Source organism: Cucurbitaria berberidis (assembly GCF_010015615.1).
Source record: "Cucurbitaria berberidis CBS 394.84 unplaced genomic scaffold K460scaffold_6, whole genome shotgun sequence".
NCBI lineage: Eukaryota > Fungi > Ascomycota > Dothideomycetes > Pleosporales > Cucurbitariaceae > Cucurbitaria > Cucurbitaria berberidis.
In genome coordinates, this window is record NW_024468940.1 from 552,358 (window position 1) to 574,662 (window position 22,305).

General features: G+C 52.7%; 7 protein-coding genes across 7 annotated transcripts; 4 read left to right on the forward strand and 3 right to left on the reverse strand.

Annotated features, from left to right (window-relative positions):
• The first annotated feature begins 372 nt into the window (after positions 1–372).
• Positions 373–2,359, forward strand: K460DRAFT_370791 (uncharacterized protein). Its single transcript, XM_040934227.1, has 2 exons — positions 373–950; positions 1,206–2,359. Exons 1-2 carry the CDS (start codon positions 648–650, stop codon positions 1,878–1,880), a joined length of 978 nt encoding a protein of 325 aa, XP_040783375.1. The 5' UTR covers positions 373–647; the 3' UTR covers positions 1,881–2,359.
• On the forward strand, positions 2,006–2,535 carry K460DRAFT_192717 (uncharacterized protein). The gene has a single exon (XM_040927132.1). The coding sequence runs from the start codon at positions 2,130–2,132 to the stop codon at positions 2,436–2,438; it is 309 nt and encodes a 102-aa protein (XP_040783376.1). The 5' UTR covers positions 2,006–2,129; the 3' UTR covers positions 2,439–2,535.
• Positions 2,536–6,219: 3,684 nt separating this feature from the next.
• Positions 6,220–10,219, reverse strand: K460DRAFT_370795 (ARM repeat-containing protein). The gene is made up of 4 exons (XM_040934228.1): positions 9,103–10,219; positions 7,268–9,048; positions 7,006–7,127; positions 6,220–6,896 (listed from the first exon to the last, which is right to left on the reverse strand). Exons 1-4 carry the CDS (start codon positions 9,910–9,912, stop codon positions 6,526–6,528), a joined length of 3,084 nt encoding a protein of 1,027 aa, XP_040783377.1. The 5' UTR covers positions 9,913–10,219; the 3' UTR covers positions 6,220–6,525.
• Positions 10,220–10,572: 353 nt separating this feature from the next.
• K460DRAFT_294650 (DNA-binding protein) lies at positions 10,573–11,469 on the forward strand (the record flags this gene model as incomplete). Its single annotated transcript, XM_040929507.1, has 1 exon — positions 10,573–11,469. A coding segment is annotated over one exon (897 nt), but the record flags the coding sequence as incomplete, so codon positions are not given.
• Positions 11,470–11,973: 504 nt separating this feature from the next.
• On the reverse strand, positions 11,974–12,851 carry K460DRAFT_380598 (histone-fold-containing protein; the record flags this gene model as incomplete). The annotated part of the gene is made up of 3 exons (XM_040935278.1): positions 11,974–12,466; positions 12,572–12,705; positions 12,753–12,851. 3 exons carry the CDS (start codon positions 12,849–12,851, stop codon positions 11,974–11,976), a joined length of 726 nt encoding a protein of 241 aa, XP_040783379.1.
• Positions 12,852–14,617: 1,766 nt separating this feature from the next.
• On the forward strand, positions 14,618–16,237 carry K460DRAFT_192948 (uncharacterized protein). The gene has a single exon (XM_040927135.1). It carries the CDS (start codon positions 14,768–14,770, stop codon positions 16,124–16,126), a length of 1,359 nt encoding a protein of 452 aa, XP_040783380.1. The 5' UTR covers positions 14,618–14,767; the 3' UTR covers positions 16,127–16,237.
• A 1,967-nt stretch (positions 16,238–18,204) lies between these two features.
• On the reverse strand, positions 18,205–21,763 carry K460DRAFT_410222 (uncharacterized protein; the record flags this gene model as incomplete). The annotated part of the gene is made up of 3 exons (XM_040937347.1): positions 18,205–20,259; positions 20,314–20,564; positions 21,538–21,763. 3 exons carry the CDS (start codon positions 21,761–21,763, stop codon positions 18,205–18,207), a joined length of 2,532 nt encoding a protein of 843 aa, XP_040783381.1.
• Positions 21,764–22,305: the final 542 nt, after the last annotated feature.

The following is a 22,305-nucleotide window of genomic DNA, read 5'->3' on the forward strand; positions in this document are numbered from 1 at the left end:
CTAGAATACTCGTGGGTAATATCCCAACGAGGCACTGCATGACAGTCAGACCCGTAGATGAGGAATGCCGGGGGTACTCTTGTCAGGGGTCCTTTTGGGCTGTCCGCTAGTGGGTGAATGGGCGGTGCAGGGGGGGTTTTTGTGTGGGTGCGTACGTACAGTAGTGAGGAGACGAGACGAGACGAGAGGAGAGTGGGCGCGCCGTCCTTGGTCCGTCCGCGCACGGTAGGAGAGGGCTCGTCTCAAAAGCAGCCGTCAGCCCGTCGCTTCCTCTTTCGCGCACTCGAACCTCACACACCCCCCATTACCAAGCATCTAGACTTTGACGTCTAAACAACCCTCTTCACGACTCCAGGATCCTTCAGTCTGGATCCTTCTGGCACCATCTAGCATCCAAACCACACACCACTCAATGTGCAGTAGTAGACAGAGCCGGACTTCCCTTTCCCTCTCCTCCGTCGCTGCACCTCCTCTCACCTCCACCACCGTCCGCTGCTATCGCGCACGAAGAAACACTTTCGGTTTGCAGACTCCGCGGTGAGCAGGCACCGGCCTGGGCTCTATCCCTCCTCAACACCCCGAGTCTCTTACACTCTCCCCCCCATTGTGAAGAACCTCACTTCTTTACCACCACACCCGTCGCCAACATGTACGCTCCCCAATATCAAACACCGCCTCCAGGCTACGGCATGGCCTACGACTACCACCACCGCGCAACGCCACCCATGTCTCCTGGCCCTGGTGCCAACTACTACTCCCCTCGCCATGGCCCCCAAGTCACGACGCCTCGCACCAGCCCCAAGGTCCAGGGCCACTCTCGACGCGCCTCCCATGCCGTCCCGCCACAGTATTCGGCCTACGCCGCACCTCGCGGAGGTGCCATGCCTCAGTATGGCGCGGACTTTACGTCTCCACGCACATACGCGACGCCGCGAGGCACGCCCGAATATGTAAGTTATTTTGGTTACAGTCATCAAAGCCGTCCTCGTCGCGACACGGACGCCCCTCCTCTCAAGCGCAGCAATCGCGAGAGGAAGCGGCGTCCGTCGCAGGCTGCGCGCAATGTCCACACCAAAGTTGTCTACGACGACCGCGGCTACGGCTACGAATGCGACTACGACATTTACGATTATCCGCCGCCACCGTACCAACAGTACGCGCGACACGACATGTACCGGGATGCTGATCGTTCTTGCTATGATCAGGTCCCCATCTATGAATCAGAGCCCAAGTCCAGCCGCCCGCGCCGCTCCTCCCACTCGACTCGATCCCAGCCAGCAGCCGCCACCCCCAAGAAGCCTGCCGCCACCAAGTCGTCTCCCAAGGCCACCGAAGAAGATGCCGCCCGCGCCGGCATTCCCGCTGGCTACTCGTACAAGAACTGGGACCCCACTGAAGAACCCATCATGCTCCTAGGATCCGTCTTCGATGCAAACTCACTCGGCAAGTGGATCTACGACTGGACCGTCTTCTACTACGGCCCAGCTACCCCTCTCGCCGAGATGGCGGGCGAGCTCTGGCTCCTCCTCATCCAGCTCGCCGGCAAAGTCAAGAGGGCCGAAGAGACCATGCCCAAGATCCGCAAGAAGGAGAGCCACGAAATGGTGGAAGACTTCCTCGAGAGCGGCGAGCGTCTGTGGATCCGCTTCGCCAAGCTCCTCAAAGTCTGCGAGGACTACATGTGGAAGGCCGCTAAGAAGGAGAGCGGCGAGAAGAAGCCCGTGTCCATGGGCAAGAACAGCGGCCGCGAGTTTGTCGAATCCATCTTTGGCCGCGACCGAGAGCTCGAGAAGACGGAGAAGCTCATGACCGGCATGCGCCTCTGGTCTATGCGCTTTGATGCCAACTGTGAAGACATCCTTCGCTATCCCTCGGCCTAGCATGTCATCACGCTCGATACCTGGACGCTTTGGCGCTGGCGTTTGTCTGGGTATTACTTTTCATTCCCGTCACTGCTTTTGCTCATCGTCTGATATTTACTGCGAGATACCCTTTCTTGCTGTTTGTAATTGTTAATCTGCTGCATCTTTTCGCTCTGGACGATCCATCTCTGTAACAACAACTACTACTACTAGGTCGCGCGGAAGGGAACTGCATTGGGCGGGTCACAGGAAAAGTCGGCTTTCACTATGATATCCCCCCTTCCATTTTCAGTCGTCTATTGCTTACTGCTTTTCATGCATGGTGTTTCGGGCTGGCTGGATAACCAGGCTTCATACCACTTTGGTTTCTATCTTTGGTTTCTATCTTTTGGTTTTGGGTTGGCAACTAGATTTGGTTTGCTTCTAAACAGTATCTCTATCGGGATCGGGACCTCACGGTCAAAATCAGTGTGCCTTATACCACTCTTAGTATCATCTTATCAATTTATCAATATCATTGGCTATCGCATCGAGCCTCTAACTTGTCCCTTCTCCTTGCTATGGAACTATGCTTGAGGATCCACAGCCCCTGCATGCTGCACACATGGCATCTGAGACACACGCCAGAGCCATGGCGACTCACTCGAGTCTCGGATGTTCAAGAATGACTCTTTTGCGCACTACAGAATGTGCCGGTCCCAGCGATTTCACATGCCACTACACCACCATTTCAGCCCCCTACCACCGTGCATTGTGACTCGTCCCCCCATCACCGTGACGGAATATATCGACTAAAGCCAGTGGGCGCTTGCATGTCACCCTCCACACCCTCATTGGCGGTGCGCGATAAAAGCACGCTTATTTCTTCAGCCTTACCAGTCAGTCCACGCGCGCTTCTTCGCTGCATGTATGGAAGCCTGGCCAAAAAGGCAAGGCCCGATGCTGTTTGCTTTTTCCCACACAGCGCGTGGCGGTGATGCTCGGCCGTAGCGAAGGCGGGAACGCACCTATCCAATAAAAGGGGACATGCATGCGACTTGGCCGTTCAGGAGTGAAGGGTGGCCTCCAAGGCGGTTGGATGTTGTTGCTTATCTGGTCCGCTTTTTTTGCTATCTACCGGTGAATGATGCTGCCCACGTGCGAGAGGTGCAAGTTGGTTAGTAGCAGCTTCTATTTGCGTGGGTTTTGTTGTGGTGTGGGTGAGATTGGCAATTCCATGTCTTCGGGACAAGCGGCGGGCACCAACGCTGCACCACCACCACCATCATCCATCCCTTCCAGTACGCGCATATTATTATTTTGGTATCTCATCAACATCTCGCAGCTTATCACATGTTTATTATTGTTCTCCCTTTGTTCCATCAGTAGCATATCGGGCCTCGCAACGGGCCTTTAAGGCGGCCAATATGCGGCTCTTTGCAAGTTCCCGCTGTCAGTCTCATTTCAGCCTCCCTTCCTTCCCGACCTAGCGCACCTTTCCAAATTAAGAGGCGTTGTGTTTGCCCTTGGACACGGGACGCCCTTTGCAACTTCATCCCTGGGTATACGATGTGATGGCTATGTGATTGGACTGGGGGGCTGCCTTTGCAAGGCCCGTCCTTACTCCTGGAGGTGTGATACGGAGTGTACGGAGTGCTAGGCAGCAGTGTTTGATGCTGCATCATCTGAATGCTTCTTAGCGTTCCAGATTGGCAGGGACGGGACGGCAGCCTGGACTAGCGGACGAGTGGAAGGTTGTACAAACACGGAGGTTTACTGAGATGGGATGGAAGTGTGGTTTCACCGAGTCCGCTAGCAGGGACACGCTATATTCCGCTGCGTCGATAGACTCTGTGTTCCTGAGACGATACGGTGGGCAATAATAACGGTAGGTAACACGAGCTGAGCGAAGCACTCGGTCCTCTCCAAACACTCTCGATTATTGGCTTGGAAGTCATTGTCAAATCATCGCATCTGCCGGCTGAAGTACTTCCATCTTCATGCAAACCCCGCAGCAGAGCAAGTATCACCCAAACACCACCGTGGCACAACCGCGCAAAGACAGATGACCTCCACAGACCCAGCACATCTGTCTAGTTCTGGGCCTACTCCGGAAGCTGCGCGAGGTCGGGTTCATTCTGTGCAACCAGGGAGCGACAGCAATATGGCGACCACTTTGCCTGAATTGCGTCGCATTGCGCTTGGAATCTGGGGAACAGTGGTCCCTCGTGAACACTTGCCCCCAGCAAAAGCGGCTACACTTCTTCACAAACGATGAACTGTGCCGTCTCTACCGTCGGTTCATGCACCTCTTCAGACCGGAGCCAATGGCGAGACGCGAGTGTTTTGAAACGGGAAACGTTTGGGTCGGTGCCCTCTCATGCATGCATAGAGACATGGGCCCCCCGTTCCTACCGGTGTTGGAGGACGGCAGCAGCATGACGAACGCCAAACCTCCAGTTCTTCTCCACTTGCCTACTAGCCTCGCATCCACAAACCCACTTCTCTTACCCCGCAGTCCAAGCAAGTATCCCGAGCGAGCCGGCTGAACCTACATGACTGTAAAAGCACATCTGAGTCGTGATTCAAGCGTAAACAATCGAGATGGCTGGGACCCTCGTACGTTGGTTGCATTGGCAGGCAGACGATGGCCTGGTGACCTTGTTGTCCCAGCCATGTCGTTCAAAAAGGGAGCCCGGCATGGCATTCTTCGGAACTGGCCGAGGAGTTTTAACACAAGACCAGAGACAAGGCCACGTCTATACAAAGCCTACACTGGGTGGAATGCGAATTGATGAGAAGAAACCGAAGCCCCTATGGGCTGCCGATGTGGTCAGCTGGACGGGCTGTTTGCATGGGAGATATGGGCTTGCTGCTTCGGGTTCCGAGGTGAATACTACGCGCCTACCCTAGCTGCGAATGTAATTCGGGATTGGCTGGCTGAGTATCTCAAGATAGTGGTAGTAGTCAGAGTACGTGTGTGGTATCGGTATGCGGAAAGCGTCTATGCAGATGCTCCATTCGACGACCTAACACCTCCTCTGGAGTTTCTGCCATGTGCTATCGACACACCAACTCAACAAGACCGCTAGTAATAGTCTACTAGATCGTACATGCTACTAGGTAGGTAATCGGGCTTGCATCGCGATCGCTTTTGATCTCCATGAGGTGTAAACCCCCCAACGTCGACACAACATAGAACGGATAGTAATCCTCTGTTCTCGACGCCAAAAGCGCAGAGCAAGTCTACTGTAGGCGCAAACCGTTCAAGCAGGGATTCACCAATATGATGGTGTCATGATCTATACCCACGTGGTGTGCGGCCCTCGCCAACACTATCGTCGTCACTTGCATAAGCGCCCGGAGGCCGCAAGCCCAACACACCGCAACCATTCCAACACCACCTTCATCGAGGTAGACAAAGAGACAAAAAACTACCTCCCACACCTACTCTATTCCAGCGTCTAAACCTGAGCTGGCGGGGGGGGGGCGGAGCAAACAGCGTGCATTATCGATAGCGCTTCGGTGAGCGAAGCTGAACTCCCCCTAGATACTGGAAATCCACTAGTCTGGCTCTAGTATGCATACAGAGCCATGCGAACTCCTCTCTAGTCGTGTTCTTATTTTGGAAAGTAGAGATGCATGATTAGTTTGGTTTATGGGAGGGCGAGAGATGGTGGGGTGGTAGGACGAGGCTGCAGCTTACATACATGTATTGAATTTCCCACTACTGTATATTGTAGATGCGAGTGTGGTTGCACGACATGGGCTAATATAAAGCTATTGGTCGATTATGGAAAAGGTGGGAGCTTGGGCTGAAGATGAAGGGGAGTGATTGGGTAGTTTTTTTCGTTCGGAAAAGAATCACTGCAGTTGAGAGGTGAGATGATCATGGAGGACTGAGATGCTGACTGATGCTCTTACAGTCTCCGAGGGGTGAGCATGGTGGACGGATTCGGAGCACTATCGCACGCGCTGGACTAGATTGGACTCTGCATGTGTAGTCCTGAAGGAATTGGATGAGACAAGATAGGACACATGTTATCTACGCTGGTGTCCGAACAAGGTGGATCAATACATCCGAGAACTGGTGAAAGGTTCAAGGAATTTGACTGTCTGAATGGCTACAAGACAGATGTAGTCTTCATACACAAGTTTGACTACTCTAGAGAAGTTAGGGGCCGATATCCCCAAGCGATCGTACAATTCGAGCATCGCTATATATGTCAAAGTTAGTTTAACCCATTATGGGGTTTATGAGAGAGCTTGAGGGCTTGACACTATTGCACTGAAAAACTAGGAGTTACGTCCAAGACTGATGGCAAAGTAGTAACGCAGTGAAGGCTCCATGTCATCTAGTAGTAGGGGGGTGGTAAAACGCAGTGAAAACCATGTATATATTCTCTATAACATTGCTATACGAATGCAATCGATCTACTGATCTTATGGGCTTTTCATGCCTTCATGTACTTCGTAACCCAGAAGCAGGTTTCCAGTCTATCTATCCACAGTAATCCCTTCTGTCCAAACCGAAAGCGACATCCAGACATGATCGCATGTTCCTTAATAGTGTCTTCCTCTTCGTCCACTTCAAGATGGGTCACATGTAGCAGGCTCACCTCTATCCTCGTCATCGAAGCTGTTCCGTCGTCGGGGGAGCAAAGAGTATGTACCATACTGCATACTACGCAGCGCTGTCCATAAGCCTCTGCTTCTCCTCTTCAGTCAGTTGGTTGAATTCATCTGAGAAGCCGTGTGTGGTAGCAGCACGCTTGAAGAATTCAACAAGGAATCCTTGTGTTTCGTCATCCCGCTGGCGGTTTGAGCCGGGCCCGTCTTCAGCTGCGAACGCCATGAGTTGTTCTCTGCTGAAGCCGCTGCCGAGATCAACGAAAGGATTCGGCTCGTCTTCCCAGTCGCCATCGTCGGAGTCATCGTCTGCCAGCTCGGCGGCTGCGGCTGCGTCGAGGGGCGCGCCAGAGGCGGACTGGAGTTCGACGACTAGGACCTTCAAGATCTTGAGAGGTGCAGGGACCATGGTGTATTCGTCCGGGTCTGTCTCATAGATTAGATAGATGCACTAGTGAAGAGGTCCCACTACTCATGATGGAGGCGCTACTCTGAACCAAGCAGAACAATAGAAGCTTATGTGGAATGCACGTACTGGCTTTTGCACGACTCCGGGTCATGATGCGACCGTCCGAGTTAGGAATCAACTCACCTTTGACCAAGACTTGGGCGACTCTAGGATCCTTCAAGTCGTATAACTTCGAGAGGGCGATTACACTGCCAGAGTTAGCAAAGTTTCATGGACCATCTTTGATATAGCGATTGGGGGAAACAACGAGATCAGATTTGACGCAAGCCATTCATAGACCAGTTTGTCACAATTATCGCCGTAAAGGATGCGCTGCATTTGTACGTACTTTTGTCGAATCTCGTCGTAGCCAGCAAAGTTTATCGAGTTCTCGAGCCACTTTGCAAGCACGACCTGTAGACCATTTTGGCCGTCAATATCCTGCCGAGCCAGAAATTCCACGACTTCGGAAGCGTGGTTCAAACTCAACCGCGCAAAGACGAGTGTTAAGCTCTGGATGAACTGCGCATGTTCCGCTTTTGCAAGCCGTACAGCAACACTCCGGAGAAGCTCCTCTAGATACGGGCCTAGTCGTTCATGACCAGCCTTCTCCACTACCTCAGCGGCAAGAGCACCGACTTCGCCAGCGGCGTGATCGCTGCACGATGAGAGCAGGCGAGAAACAATGATTAGTGCGACCTCTAGACCGGCCTTACCGGTGTCGTCTCGCCATTCGAAGAGCTGTTGGTGATCATGCGAGATAATATTCTTCACGGCAATGGTAGCAGATTTGAGCAGCTCCTCGTCCGTTGAGCCGAGAAGGAGTCGAGTAAGCTTTGGCATTGTAGTAGCAACAAAGCCAGTTGGTAGCGGCTCGGGACCATGCTCAGCGAGGACAGCGAGAAGATCAGCAGCGAAGTTGCACAGAGCATTCTCTTCGGTGAGGCTGCCAACGTCAAAAGCGCCAGTGAGAGATGGAAGGACCTTGGTACACAATTGAATGTACGCGTCTCCGCCCATCTGAGCAATGGACTGAGTCACGTCCTCGAAGGTCTCGACGACCATCATTGTCAATTGGAAGTTGTTGGCTTGGTAACTGGCAACTTGAAAGAGTGTATCCAGGCCATTGGCGGTGATGCATATCCGGGTATCAATGAGTATGGCGTCTCTGAGAGTTTCGACCAGGGTGACCATGAGATCGTCACTATCGGCAAGCTCCTGGAGATCTTGCGCGGCAAGATAGTTGCTTATGGCCGTGATGATGTTGGTTTGTAGTGGCTGTGTGATGGCATGTGGGAGAGCTTGAAGATAGTATTGCATAGCGCGAATGCATGAGACCTGAACCACATCGGACTCGTCTTGTGGTATAGCTTGCAGACATGCCTCGAGGAAAGAAGTGGCGAGCTGTTGCAGAGCATCTCCGGATGTCCTTGTTAGACTTCCAGCAACGAGGTAGCCACGTGCTCTCAGAAATGCATCTGGTTGTTGCATAGCATATCGGATGAAGTCGACGTACCCACTCGCAGCTTCTGGTGCGATTTGTTTCTCGACGTCCTGGAAGTCACTGAGCAGTTGATTCAGTACGTACAGTGCAGCCTCCTCTGCTTTCCAGCCCTTGGACTCGGAGTAGAGAACTCGTGTATAGCTCAGCAAACCATTGATGGTTGGCTCCGTAAGCCACTCGCCAAGTTTGATGACCAGGTCGCCGCAGGCAGTTCGGGGTGTGTAGTTGGCTGTCACGCTTGTCTCTTCACTAAGGAAGATATTCACATCAATGTCCCAGAGTCCCTCTTCTTCCGTGGTGATCTGCGCATAGGCGACGGCTAGCTTCATAACCTGAGTGACCCATGAGTTTTCTGGCGTCTGGTTCTGGAGCTCCTGCTCAAGCTGTGCGCGGACCGGGGGTGCTCGAAGGCACGCCTGCATGAAGTCGAGTTCTTCGAGAACGAGGAAATCTAGCGTATATGGCAGTCCATCGGCGTCTTCCAGCCTGCTCTGACGCTCCTCTTGTATGTACATAAGAGAGTATGCCGGTTGTAGTAAAGACAACTCTTCCCAAGTTGCTTGGAAGAGAACGAGGCTCTGGGGCGAGAGAATAGCAGGGAAGACGGATCGTATGCGCATGAGTACCTAAATTGCTTAGCTTTGCCAACAGACATCCCGAATTTCTCCAATCTTGCTTACCTTGACCACCTGAAGCTTGAAAGCAACATGCCCTTTGTAGGTGACGGCATTTGGTGCGTCATTCTCTTCCTCCAGGAATGATGGTGGGTCTGGTAACCTCGTGTTCATGACATTGATGAAGAAGGGGATCCATTCCTTCAGTATCTCGTCCGCGAACCCCCTGACAGTTGTCTTATGGTCCTCCATAACCATTTCCAGTATGTCGAAGCAGCCGTGGAACACTTTGCAGGCCAGTGCCCTCAGTGTAGGCTTTCTCTGCTCGTTGATTGCCACATCATATAGGATCTTGACAAGGCGTGGTGCCACGCCAAAGAAGGTGGTTTCGTTGAAACAGTCTTCGACCAGCTCGCTAAGCACTTTGAGGGCACCGTGTAGTTGTCCATCGGTCGCGTTCGGTATGAGTTCTAGAAGGTTATCGAGGAGGTCTGGCCATTCATTTGGATAGTCGGCAATGGCGATCTTGCTGACGACGAGGCCCGCGGCAGCCTTGAGTTTGCGATCGAGCTGATCTGTAGTCGCGAGCTGAAGGAGGCGCTGCCGTAGCTGGACCTTGTTCTCGTCGCTAACCAAGACCTGTCCCTTGAATTCATCGAAGCTATTACTCCATCCTGCCAAGACAAAATTCTTGAGTGACAGCAGGGCAGCCTGCCGGATGTTGAGCGGTACGCTGTCGTGACAGGCTATTCCGACGAGGCCGAGGGGCAGCTCTTGGTGACCGTAGAACGAGAGGAGTTGTAGTTCTGCTTGTTTGCGCGGACCCTCTTGGGCGGTTTGGGTAGCTGAGAGCAGCTGCACTAGTTGGTCCTCCATGGTGGTGGGCGTGGGGCATGCGCGTATAGAGCTAGTCCCGAGGTCACCACGTCTAGCGTTGCCCGATCAGACTGGCAGACGATATGGGCCGGATTTTGACGCGTTTGTTGTTGTGTCCCTAGGCGGTCAAACACAGCACGGTGGAAAAGAAGCGCGCTCGGAGATGCGGGGCACCGCCGTGAAGCCTCGCCGAAGTGGGGGTGCACGAGCGGAAGCAATGAACAAGATAATATTTACACGATGAACGGATACTAGAGAGATGGGATTATCAGGTAGAGGGAGAGAGGAATGAGTAGCGACAGAAGTGTTGGTGAGCCAATGACGATCCAATGCTCCGGTTAATGGTCGTCGAAGATAGTGCTTATAGTTCCGATCCTGATAAATGCGAGAACCCATCTTTCCTCCTGCAACATCGGTCCACCATATTGCAAACGTAAAGTATGCGAGGCATACCGTATACAGAATTCTCGCCTCACAGTCGGTACCGATTTCGATCCTAATACGATCCTAAGCTATGTAGCAGCCAGCTTTCTGGGGGCTCAGCACGCGACGCGACGCGCCGAGCTATACAGCAGGAACTCGACAAAACAGACAACGTCCTTTCACTTGATACTTCGAGCTACTAATTGTACTCATCGCATGCACACGGTATAATTACACCTCACCGCACGCACAGCCGCGACAATGGCGCCAACATACCTCGAAACCCTCAGCGCGTTCACCACTTTCCTAACCGCCTACACCCACACGCTGCTCTACCTACGTACACTCTACCCACGAACATCCTTCGTCCACTCACGCTTCCACAACACCTCCGTCTATCAGTCACGACATCCACTCGTCTGCGAATGGATACGCGATGCCGTTGCCGCTGTGCGTGAGGAGCTGCTTCAAGGCACCGTAGCACGCATTGGAATCGTAGTATTCAGCTACAGAGGCGAGGACAAGACGGGAAGCGCCAAGATAATGGAGCGCTACATGTTCGACGTATCCGCTTTCCCTGTCGTAGAAAAAAACGAGCGGAATATGGGGATTGAATGGGACCGTAATTCTTCCTCCCCTCCCTCCCCAACCGGCTCCGATAACGAAGACAGCAATGCGAGGATGAAGGGCAAGCAGAAAGCTCTTGACGTGGATGTAGATACCAACCTGTCTGAACAATTTCGCGCCGCACTCATCGCCCTTACAACACGCACCTCGCAGCTTGCACCACTCCCTCCACACTGCTCATTCAACGTCAGTATGGAATTGAAGGACGAGGGCGACGTGGATCCGCCAATTGGACATCCGCAGCCGTGGATACCGGTACAGCCCAGTCTGCAGAAGACCGGACGGAAGGCTACCAGCAGGAATGAAGACGAGGAGGAAGAAATAGAAGCCGGAACACGAAGGAACGAGCAAGAAGGCAAGGATTTGGGAGGCGTAAAGGTCACACCGATCAGAAGCGTAGAAGCTGGGGTTTTTAGATTCGAGACATGGGTCGAGGAGGGCAAGGCGAAATTCGAAATGGAAGAGCAGGGTAGCTCAAAGACGAGCTTTGCGAGTTCGTGGGACTGAGTGGTTGATTGCGCGGATCTGTCGAGGTCTTACCATACATCAAGGCTACCACATGCCTTGCGTGTGTGACAGAGCAAATGAAGGAGACTGTGGGCGGAGCTCCTGGCTCAGCATGAAGGGTTGGGTCAAGACTATAGTCCCTAGGCTGCTAGGTTGTGGCCCAAGGAGCGTTTTCCAATTAGTTTAAGTGATTGGAAGTTTGGCTCACAGCAAACATAACATGCTAGAGGAGGCCAACATGTAGAAATGACTGGGTGGGCTGGACTAGGACAGCTACTCACGGGTTTGAAACTCATTCAAAGCGAATGGATAGCTCAGCAGCTTCATGACATGCAGTATTATGATCAGATATTTCTTCAGGCGTTTGAAAAAGGAACCCTTCTCAAAGCTCCGTAGCGCCTTGTCTGGATATTTGATCCCTAACTATCCCAGCCTGAACGCCGTCCAATGCATTGATATCTTGCCCGCTTCCAAAAGCCACATGATCCCTTTCCCAGAACTCCCCTAGTCACTCTCATCACCATCCCCCATCTCCTCATCCTCATCATCCTCGTCTTTATCCACCCGTTCTTCAAGAGGGTCTTCCGTGAGCCCTTCCTCCACAACCTCCTCTTCAATCTCATCATCTTCGACCTCCTCATCCTCTACATCGACCATCTCATCGACCTCTTCCCCGTCGCTCCCCTCTCCACTAACACCTCCGTCACCAACACTGCTCCTCCTAGCGCGTTTCGCCGCTCTCTCCGTATCGTCTACACCAGCCTCCCCTGTTCCATCTTCGTTGGCAGTTTTTGATGGAGTGGAAGGAACAGTCTTCTTCTCCTCGCGCACCTTTTTCCGATACGTATTCCGCTTATCAGCTTGTATGCTCGTGAATTTCGTTACTTCGGCTTCGAGGCGGGGGAGCATGAATTCGAATTCTAGTTCCGTCATGGCGGCATAGACGTCCTGTGGCATGATGGTTCGCTTGCCGCTGCGCTGGGCGTGTTCGGCTGCACTACAATATGACAGCCAGCAGTTAGCTCTAGCTTCCAACCCTGGCAAATATGTAGAGGAAACATTCGGATGACGGGTGGTTTATGGAGAGGGTGGGAGGGCGTACCATGAGGTGAGGTAGTTGACGAAGACAGTTGCGCTCTTGGACATGGCAAGCAGCGCATCTTTTTGAATTTGTGTGTTTGGCGGCAGGACCCCTTTGCCGAGGCGCTGAACTATCGACTTGGGGAGGTTGAGGTCCTACGAGTGTTAGCACTGCTGGAAGTGTAGAAAGTATGAGCGCATACTTCGACGCCTAAAGAATCGTCTCTGTCCTTTGACGCGGACTTCGCGGGCGGAGTATCTTCGTTTGATACTGCTGACGCATTGCTCTTTCTGGCTGGCATGGTGTGAAGTAGCGTGGGGAGGTCACCGTTGTGGTTGGGGCATGTGTTTTTGCGGGGAGTGTTTATTGAAGATACTAGGGCGATCGAGTTGCTGAGCACGTTGCATGGACCCGGCGCGTGAGAGCGCGTCATTTCGCGATTCGCTTAGGATATACAGTTTTCAACTATGCAACACCAATTGAGTCACTAGCATCTACATATACGTATTTTGAAGTTATGTGGCCAGCCGGTACATTGCAATAGCATGGAAGCCGCCAGTCAGGGTGCATCCAGCATTAAGTTCGCTGCGAAGATGTGTGACATCAAGTGCCAGCCATAGTTCATGATTTGTGCATTGTTTCTTCGTCTTCTTCTAGAAATAGTAGGCTTGCTGCTGACTCTGTTAGATGCATACAGTATTCAAGATCGAAATCGGCTATGCGCTTCTGCATCTTGAGCTGAACTCAGCATCCTCACCACACGCTTCTCTGTGGACCGTTGAGAAGAGCACGAGGTAAACAAAATGTCTCTGAACGTCCCCAGCTTGAAAAGACCTAGATCCATTCGCGAACTGTATACCACTTTTGGAAGACTTTCATTGCTGCAGCTTTGGTCAAGCCTTTTTACACGACGTTCATGGTAGTCGACGTCTTGTAAAAGTTTGATGGCTATGAAAGGCTAGTGTTTTATAATGATAGTTAGGACTAAGCCCACTAAGGCATGCTCGTTTTGTAGTCCTCCGAAGGATTCAATCTAGCAATCACGACATCATCTGGCTCGTGGAACGAAGCGTCTATCGCTGTGTCGCACCTCCATCAGAAATCCCAATCCTATCTCTCAGCACACCAGCGTTTGTTTTCAAGACTGACAACGGGCGGCGTCGTCGTCGTCGCCTGCCAACGGCTTTACGCTTGCAAGATCGCTCAATACGCAGCTACGCGCGTCGAGCTTGAGTACCGGGCTGCGAACAAGCCGTCGCAGTCTTCGTGTGCATGGCGAGCGGCCTTGTCTCCCTATTCCTCCGGCATTTCTGGCTAGTCGGTCCGTGATGATGGTCTTGGCCACCATCCAAGACCTTTGTGAACGCAATCAGGTCTTAAAGCGCGTAATCGGCCGTCGTTGGTGCATGTGGCTTGGCGTAGGAGACTTCCCCCCTTCGAACTCACTTCCATTCTGCAACCGATTGCTCGATCTGAAATGATTCACCCAACTGGGCTTGCAATTCTCCAGATCTCAAAATCACATATCGTTTGTGGACTGCTTTGATTACCTGCAGTCCCATATTGGTGGGCTTTAACGCAGATAGCGGGGGAACCTGGGGTCTCCGCGTGGCTGATCGAGACCCCAGCCAAGAGGGCCTTGCCTCCTTGGCTGCATTCTGCTCTTTGGCACTTGTGGAATGCCACCGAAGGATTATCTTTGAGGCCTGACTTGGAACAAGGTGTCAAAGGTGTATTGGGCCGTTGGGTAGGTTGTCATTACGATCGAATGGTAGCTGAAACGGGCGTCGTGGTTCGTGGCCATGGCGACCGCAAACATTCTTTATCATGGAGCTATAGCGCCATGGACAACACTCGGTGCGAGGTATGTAAGTGCAGCCGTTGGACATTGATCCTACCGCTTTCTTGTCGGACACTTGGCGGTATTATGTGTTCAAGCCGCCCAGTTTTGCGCAAGAAATGCAGTACATTCCCGCTGCACTCAGCCTCTTTTCCCAAGACGCACTACTCCTCCTACCTTCCATTATCCTATCTCTGTTGCATGCCCAGCCGCAACCCACATTACTTGGCGCCGACTATAACCCCGGCAAACGTTCTCCTAGTCGGGACTACCACCGATAACCGGGTGTCTCATCGGGCGAATCATCGAAATCACTCGTTCTTTCTTATATGCAAGCTCGGTCCCTGCATTGCTGATCTCCCAATTCCACGTACAAAATGACAGAGCCAGTGTTGCGAGTTATCGTAGATGGTGACAGCAACAAGACGTATAGAAAGGGAGAACTAGTCACTGGACGAATTATTCTGATAGTGGAAGAGCAGGAACAAATCGAGTCACTCAAGGTGGTTTTTGCCGGCAGTTGCATTACGAAGACGAGTCGACCGTACCGTATCTATGGAAACGACGACGACGTCCCACCAAGACGGGACTACGAAGAGAAAATCCGTCTTTTCAATCGTGAAATAGAGATAATACCGCGGTCGACGCTAGATCCGAAGAAGTACTCGTGGACTTTCGAATTCACATTTCCAGAATCGACTGAGCAAAGATACAAGCGACTGATTCATGGCCCCAACTACCTCAGAGAACCGCACCCACTTCCGCCAACCCTTCAACTCAAGACCAATACGCCAGGTGGAGCAGCACATATCTCCTACTTCGTTCAGGCCAGGCTAGTCTTTGCTGACTCAAGAGGCACGAAAAGATGCAAACATATGCTGCGATACCATCCAACACCACAAGGAGAGGTACCACGAGAGGCCAAGATCACTTCGGCTTTGCTATACGGTCAAAGATGGAAACCGGCAAAAGAGAAAGAAAACACTCGAACGGCAGTCGATAAGGTGTTCTTGCGCCGTTCTTCGAATAGCAATCCGCGAATTTTACCAAGTCTTTGGCACCCCGAGTCAATAGCCCCAGGACAACACATACCCCTCTCCATAAGCCTAGTGAATACAAGAGATCCATTCAATGAGGCCAAAGGAGAATGCATCTTGGATTCTCTATCGGTCACTATTTCTACCTACTCCACGAGTATGTGTGGGCATCACATGACGGAACCCGAGGACATTGTCTCGAAACATGTTACTTGTATAGCACGCACCAGCATGAACAAGTCTCTCCCATTCGGCAAAATGGTGTCACTTACATCCAACTTCCGCCTTGTCGACGACGCGGAATGCGTACCAACCTTCAAAACCTACACAATTACACGCCGATACGCCCTAACCGTGTCCATCGGCATCAAATTCAATGACCAACACTTCACCGTCAAGTCCACCACACCACTCGAAATCCTGCCTCGCATGCCTCGCGAGCTACCATCGCCACTGGAGGACGGCGACGATGTTGATCCTTTGCCACTGTATGTGCCGAGGGAACCGTCCAAGGAATTTGCGCCGGACTACGAGTCTATATATGCGCTTTCAAGGACGACTTCGAGTGAGAATTCCATGGCATTGCCACCATCTCGAAGTTCGAGTTTGTTTTCTAGCGCGAGTGCGTTGAGTTCGGCGGTATCAACGCCACCCTCGAGGGAGGTTGAACAATTGGTTCTCGAGCGGGTGGAGGGATAGAGACCAAGATAAGGGCAAAGGAGTTATACGTGGAAGTGGAGCAGGTTTCGTGAAATTCACTGGGGAAAATGACTCTAGACAGAAAAGAAAAATCATCATAGAGGCTCATGTGCGTATCTTCATTGCTACGATAGCGACCGTATCTTCCGACCCACAAAACAAAAGTGTGAATCCTTGGCGTTCTTAGAATCTCATCTCTCACTACCATTTGTCTCGCGTGATATGGGTACGTACTCCAAGTGCACGGTACCACTGTTGACGGGAAGTGAACTCCAATCAAACTTGGCTGTTCTTACTCCGAATCCGACTTTCCCCTTCAACTCGCCTGAATACACTCCCGATCAGCCGTCGCTACCAAACAAACGTACCCACCAACCAGACTCCAGTGCCCGATATCACCCCACTGGCCTGCAGATCGAGCACACCTCGGCCGGTTCAAAGTTCCGAGACTCTTCAGAACTGCAGACGAACAGATTCAACTTTCTTGTCACCTAGGCCTTTTGGAGAATCTATATGTATAATCATCTTCTTTGAGTTTTATATCTGTTAAAGACAAAGTGGAAGTAAAACGTTCTAGAGAGAAACCAGAAGGTGTAACAATGAGCCCAAACTCTCAAGAGGTTCCCACCCCCTTAGTAGAATGATCAACAACGCAGTGGCTGTGGCCATGTGCAGCTGAAACTTAGCTCGAGCTCGGGACAAACAGCCATAAGTGGGGATGTAAAGTTTATTCTTTCTTTTACCGACTACTCGTTTCTTCCGATCACATTAGGAAAATCTTGATCTGCAAAAGAAACAGGGATCTAGACCAAAAGGTTCCTGCAGGGCGGCATATACCTTTCTACTTTCGGTTTTTTTATACTAGCAAGGCAAATGATAGCGTTGACTGCATGCTTTTACTCATTTGAGTATCGCCATTCACGCCGACAGTATAGCAAATTCTCTCAACACATGAAACAACCAACACTAGACTAGTCCGTCCAACAGAGGGGTCACTTAGTCCGACGCAGGGTCTGCATGGCGTGCCGTCGCTCGAAGAAAAAGCAACGTTAGTAGTTCGATGTGCGAACGACCGGGTGGCTCATCAAAAGCAATGAGCGTGCGTGTGTGTGTGTATATGTGTGGTGTGGCATCCAGTCCAATCAGCCTCCTCTGCGGTCCCTCTGCGGTCCGCCCCGGACGTTGCGATATTGCAGCGAGATCGGGGCCTTCGCGTCGGAGAGGTGGGATCGCCATGGAGGAAGGGAGAGCATGTGCCTACATGCAGGGGAGAAAAGAAAAATGCGTTGTTGAGATAGTGGAGATGAAGGATGCATATACGCCGCTTGCTTCATTGCGAGTCAAGGCTGTGGGTTGTTGAGTCTAGTTGGGTTGAACGGTGTCATCTCCATTTCTGACCGATGCATGCAGAGTGACACACAGCATGCTAGTCGATCACGCGGACAGTTCCACAGTAAAGCAATGGTGAGAGACGTGAACGGATGGCCGTTGAGCGGCAAATCACTCTCATTTCGAATTATGCATTCCGGGGGTCTCCTGCACTGCATCCAGGCACCATGACCGGCCCATCATTGCTCCATCGTCCTTCCTCCCTCAACCCGTATGAAAACTGATAGGAACATGGCAAAGAACTAATCAGCCCGAAGGCTTCGCTCCTGTAACTTTATGAGATAAAAAAATGTACGCTAAGAAAACGTTTCGTGAATCCAGCTCATCCAGTGCAAGATATCCAAATGAAGAAGTTTTCACTTCTTTTCAAACGCCTGCGCCAAGGTATGTGACCACCAGACACTATATTACCATTACCAAGAGGCTATCCTCCAGACCTCGCGTTGCGTACCACATGGACATGCTAAAGAAGAGACAGGGTGCAAGGTGATATGAATCGTGTGCCGCCTCTTCATGGACAGTGATGATCAAAGAATAGTGACAAAATGAAGTTATGAGATGATGGTGATAGAGATGAGGCGCGGCTTCTCCAGCCTATCGCCTAATTTGAGCGAAACTGGGTATAATCAAGAAAATATCGAAAAGGGCGTGAGTAAATTTGATGTGGAGCCTATGACGCTTCACGGGTCCTATTGTGCCCTGAAGTCGCTAGGCCCTTGATTCGCAAAGATGAAGCTTTTAGGTTGGGCTTCTGTCGCTCGTCGTATGAGATTGCCATGCGGATCTGTGCCGTCTGGTGGTGTGTACTGATGGACAAGAAAATCTGGCATGGACGAGACCGGCGGAGCAAAGGGAATGTTGTGGTGGATGCTATTCAGTGAAATGTCTTTGTAGTCATTGTAGTTGATGTTGCCGCTCTGAAGATACTGCATGTTGCCCTCTTCAACTTGAGTTTGCGCAGTATCCGGAAGCGAAGGTCTCCGGAAGTGTGATGGCTTGGGCTGCTCTATGGTGAGGTCGGTAGTTGAGTGGAAGCCCGCTCGCATCTGGGGACGGTGCGTGTACGCGGTCCTTGGAAAGGTTTGCTGTGTGGCAGGTGCTGACTGCGGAGGCGTGTCGCGATACATAGCGTCATTGGCAAATCGTGCCTGCAAGTCTAAAGACGTAGACTGCGGGGAGTTGCTCTTCCCAAGTAAAGTTCCAGGTTGGTCAACAGACCAGCAAGTGTGCATGCTTTCTGGACTGTTGTGCTCAGGCATAACCGAATGTGGCCTGATGACGGTACTACTCTGCCAATAGTTTCCGAAATCCTGAGGAGTGAGTGGGGTTGGCGGTGCTAGACTACCGCCCTGTCCAATGGTAGTAGCACTCGAAGAGGAAAACGTTCTTGCAAACTTGGGCGAAGCAGCAGCGTCCGAGAAGCTCATTGCCATAGGCGAGCGTTGTGCTGAGCCTGGCTGAGATTTCTGGATACGACCCGCAGCATTCCCAATTCCACTTGAACGAATTCTTCGTAAAGCATGATCGTTGTTGCCACCAGGAGAAGGCATCGGAGCAGAGTAAGACGCACTCCTAATTGCCGTTGAGTTCAAAGCAACTGGTCGCTTCTGTCTTCTCGCAGCAATACTAGAAGGCTGATTGGGCTGTTTGAACTCATCTGGCGTGCCGTTTCGGATGTGTATTGCGTCCATATTGTTCGCTAGATTGCTCGTTGAAGAGTTCCTTCGCGCATACGCATCCTCATGGAAAACTGGAGGGAAGTCGAAGTCTGAAGGAGCCGCACTGAGCTTCCGTGCATGGTCTTGCCCAGGCGAGGAAAAGACGGCCTGCGCAGATAGGTTCTGCTGCTGATAGAAACTCGACTGTGGGAAGGCCTGAGTGCGTGGATCTTGACCCCAGAATGGAAGTGTCTGCTCCGAAGCGGACGCCTGGGTGAGTGTGTAAGGTGTGGCAAACTGGTCATTAACCTCGTCATCCTGCTTGGGTTGCGCTACTTGAGTTTGATCCTCTGTCCACCCAGTATAAAGAGAAGTGACTGACGGGACTGAAGGAGGAGTTGGGCCGTTGGGCGACTGGGTAGCTCCAGTGGATTGGCCACCAGAGAAGGGTGACGGCTCTGAAGAAATGGACCCTGTGCTGTGATGGACATCAGCTGAGCTTGAGGTGTTGGTTTCGGTAGCAGTGAGCGTGGAGTAATCGATTCCGAAGTCGGCAAAGGTAAAGGCCGGGTGTGACGGTGCGAGGTCGTTGGACAAGGATCCGTTGAAAGCCAGGTCATTCGAATAGGCATCGGGTAGTCCGCTTGTGTCGTATGAGAAGGCTGGTTCTTGCGCGTTGATGGGCATGCCATTGTTGTGCATGTAAGCCCCGTTGGTTGCAGCCATGATAGAGTGCATGACGGCATTTGGATGATAGGATGTAGTCCGGTCAGCCTCTGGGATCGATCGCAGAGAATGCTGCATGTCGTACTGCTGCTGCAGTGAGATCTGGGGGCCTAGGTCTAGGGCTGACGGCCCTTCGGCGCTTTGGACGGGGAGGCTTGGAGGGCTGACGTCAGCGGTCCTAGGGTAGAAGTCTTGATGCATGGGTATTTGCGCGTGTTGTTGCTCTTGATGGTGCGTGAATTGGCTGGGCATGACTGGCATATGCGGGTGCCCGTACGACACGCCCACTTGCATGTTGTACTGGTTCATCATCTTCTTGCGATCCTGCTTGACCTTGGCTCTGCGGTTCTGAAACCAGTTCTGCAAGTTCAGTTAGCATCATGATGGGCTGTAGGCAGGGGAACGAGTGCTAACATTGATCTTGTCCAACGGCACGCCCAGCTTCAGGGCGAAGTCCTTCTTCACGTTGGTGCTCGGCTTGTGCTGCGCCAAGAAGTGCTGCTCGAGAACATCGTGCTGGTCTTTGGTGAGGCGCGGCTTGACATCGCAGCCGGGCTGTTTCTGCGCAGGTGCAGCTGTCGTGCTAGACTTGGAGGCCCCGCTGCTCTGCGGTTGCGAGTCGGACGGATCCATACTCGACGCGCCGCGAACAGCGACAAAGTCGTCTCAGACGGGGTTGGGCAGTATTGATAGCTCGACGGAGGGCTGGGTAGTGCGGTTTGTTGAACGACGGTGGTATGGTGGCAGCTATTGACAGCAACAGCCGTCCAAGGTTCAGGCGATGATGCGTAGTACGGGCCTAGGGCGCACGGAGAGTCGAGGGCCGCGGTGGGCGAGGGATATTATACTGTTTTATTATGCGCAGCGTAGCGGTAGCGAGCGACGATGAGGAGCATCACAGGAACGAGAGTGTTCGGCGCGACGGCAGCGCTGGAGGGCACGAAGCGAGCGTGGGAAGGCGGTAGAAGAGGAGCAGGGACGCCCGGGGATATCAGGAGTTGGTTGGCAAGCGGGCCGTGGTTGGCTGGAGGGCTAAGCCACTTTCCCCCCATCTGCATGCTCTCCGGCACAAAAATAACTTGCATTGTTCGTGACACTGGCCGTCTCTGCTCAGCACGCAGGCTGCGCTGGAGCAGGGTGTCGGCTGGTGATTCGAGGCTTTCGCCCTTGGCCACCTGCTCGCTCTGCTCGCCCTGATGCAGCGTGAAGGCCGTCACGCACACGCTTGTCAAGCAGAACCGCCAGCACTCGACAGCCAGGTCAACAGTCCGAGGCGCGCAGCGGCTTGTTGCGCACAGGGGCACTCTACTCCAGGCCGCCTATTGGACGGGCCGCGGAGGGAACTGCGGTCGCGGCTGATCCGCCGCCTGCCCGCGGGAGCCTGGCTTTGACGAGGAGGCATTGATCATGTCCCTTCGGAACGATGACACTGGCTTCGTCCATCGTCATTTACCGAGACGAGTGCATAGGGAGGGCCTTGGAGATGAGATTGCAGCTTGGGCCCCGCGCCCGCTCGGAGAATACCTCGTCGGAGGGCGTCTCCAGGTTGTTGAACGGACCCCCGTCTCGAAAGGCTCCAAGCTGGTCTGCTAGTCGAGACCTGAACCAAGTTGAATCACCGTGTAGCGTCTGGCCTACACGAGAGCCGCTCGACCTCGCCCATTTCCTGTGATTTCAACCCGCGAAGCGCCTCTGTTATGTCAGCTTCAACCTCGCGCTTCTCCTCCACTGCGCATTGGCACACTCTCGCTTGGTTGCTGGCGCTCTTCTGCCCTCTCACGAGTCGCCGAGTAGGACCTCCCCAGTAACCGCTTCCGGTCCAGACGAGCATTTGTGTGACAACCTTGTCCTCAGAACGCTGCATGGCCCAGGGGTATCTCTGCGCCTCGTCTGGCTCGCGGATGTTGGGAGCACATGTTTTGGCAGCACTTGTCGAGCGTACCTTGCAGCCCTCACACCAATTCGGCCTTGGTGCGACTTGAGCAACTCAAATACGGCCTGGCTTGTCCTACAACGTTCGTGTGTCGTCCGACTCGGGTAACGTTGAACCCGGCCGTAGCTCTCAGGACTCACTTTTGGGAGGCCGCTGCAGAAGCTCGCTAAGGGCTGCTTGAACAAAGTCAGACTCTCCAGCAGCAAGGGCGTCCCTCGGATGGGCAGCGCAGCAACTTGGGCCTGCACTCAACACGCTGCGCGCACGACATCAAGCAGTCTGGTGTCGCACCACTGCGGCGATGCTCTCAAACAAGCAAAGTGCCCGAGGTCATTCCGTCCTGACGTAGTCGTATCCGGTAATCTGTTAACGTTCTAGAAAACACTTGGTGTGGCTCAGATGGCTCCAAGACGAACGCTATGCGATGCAACACACCATGCGACTTTACTTGAGTAGGGATGACGCTGAAAGCC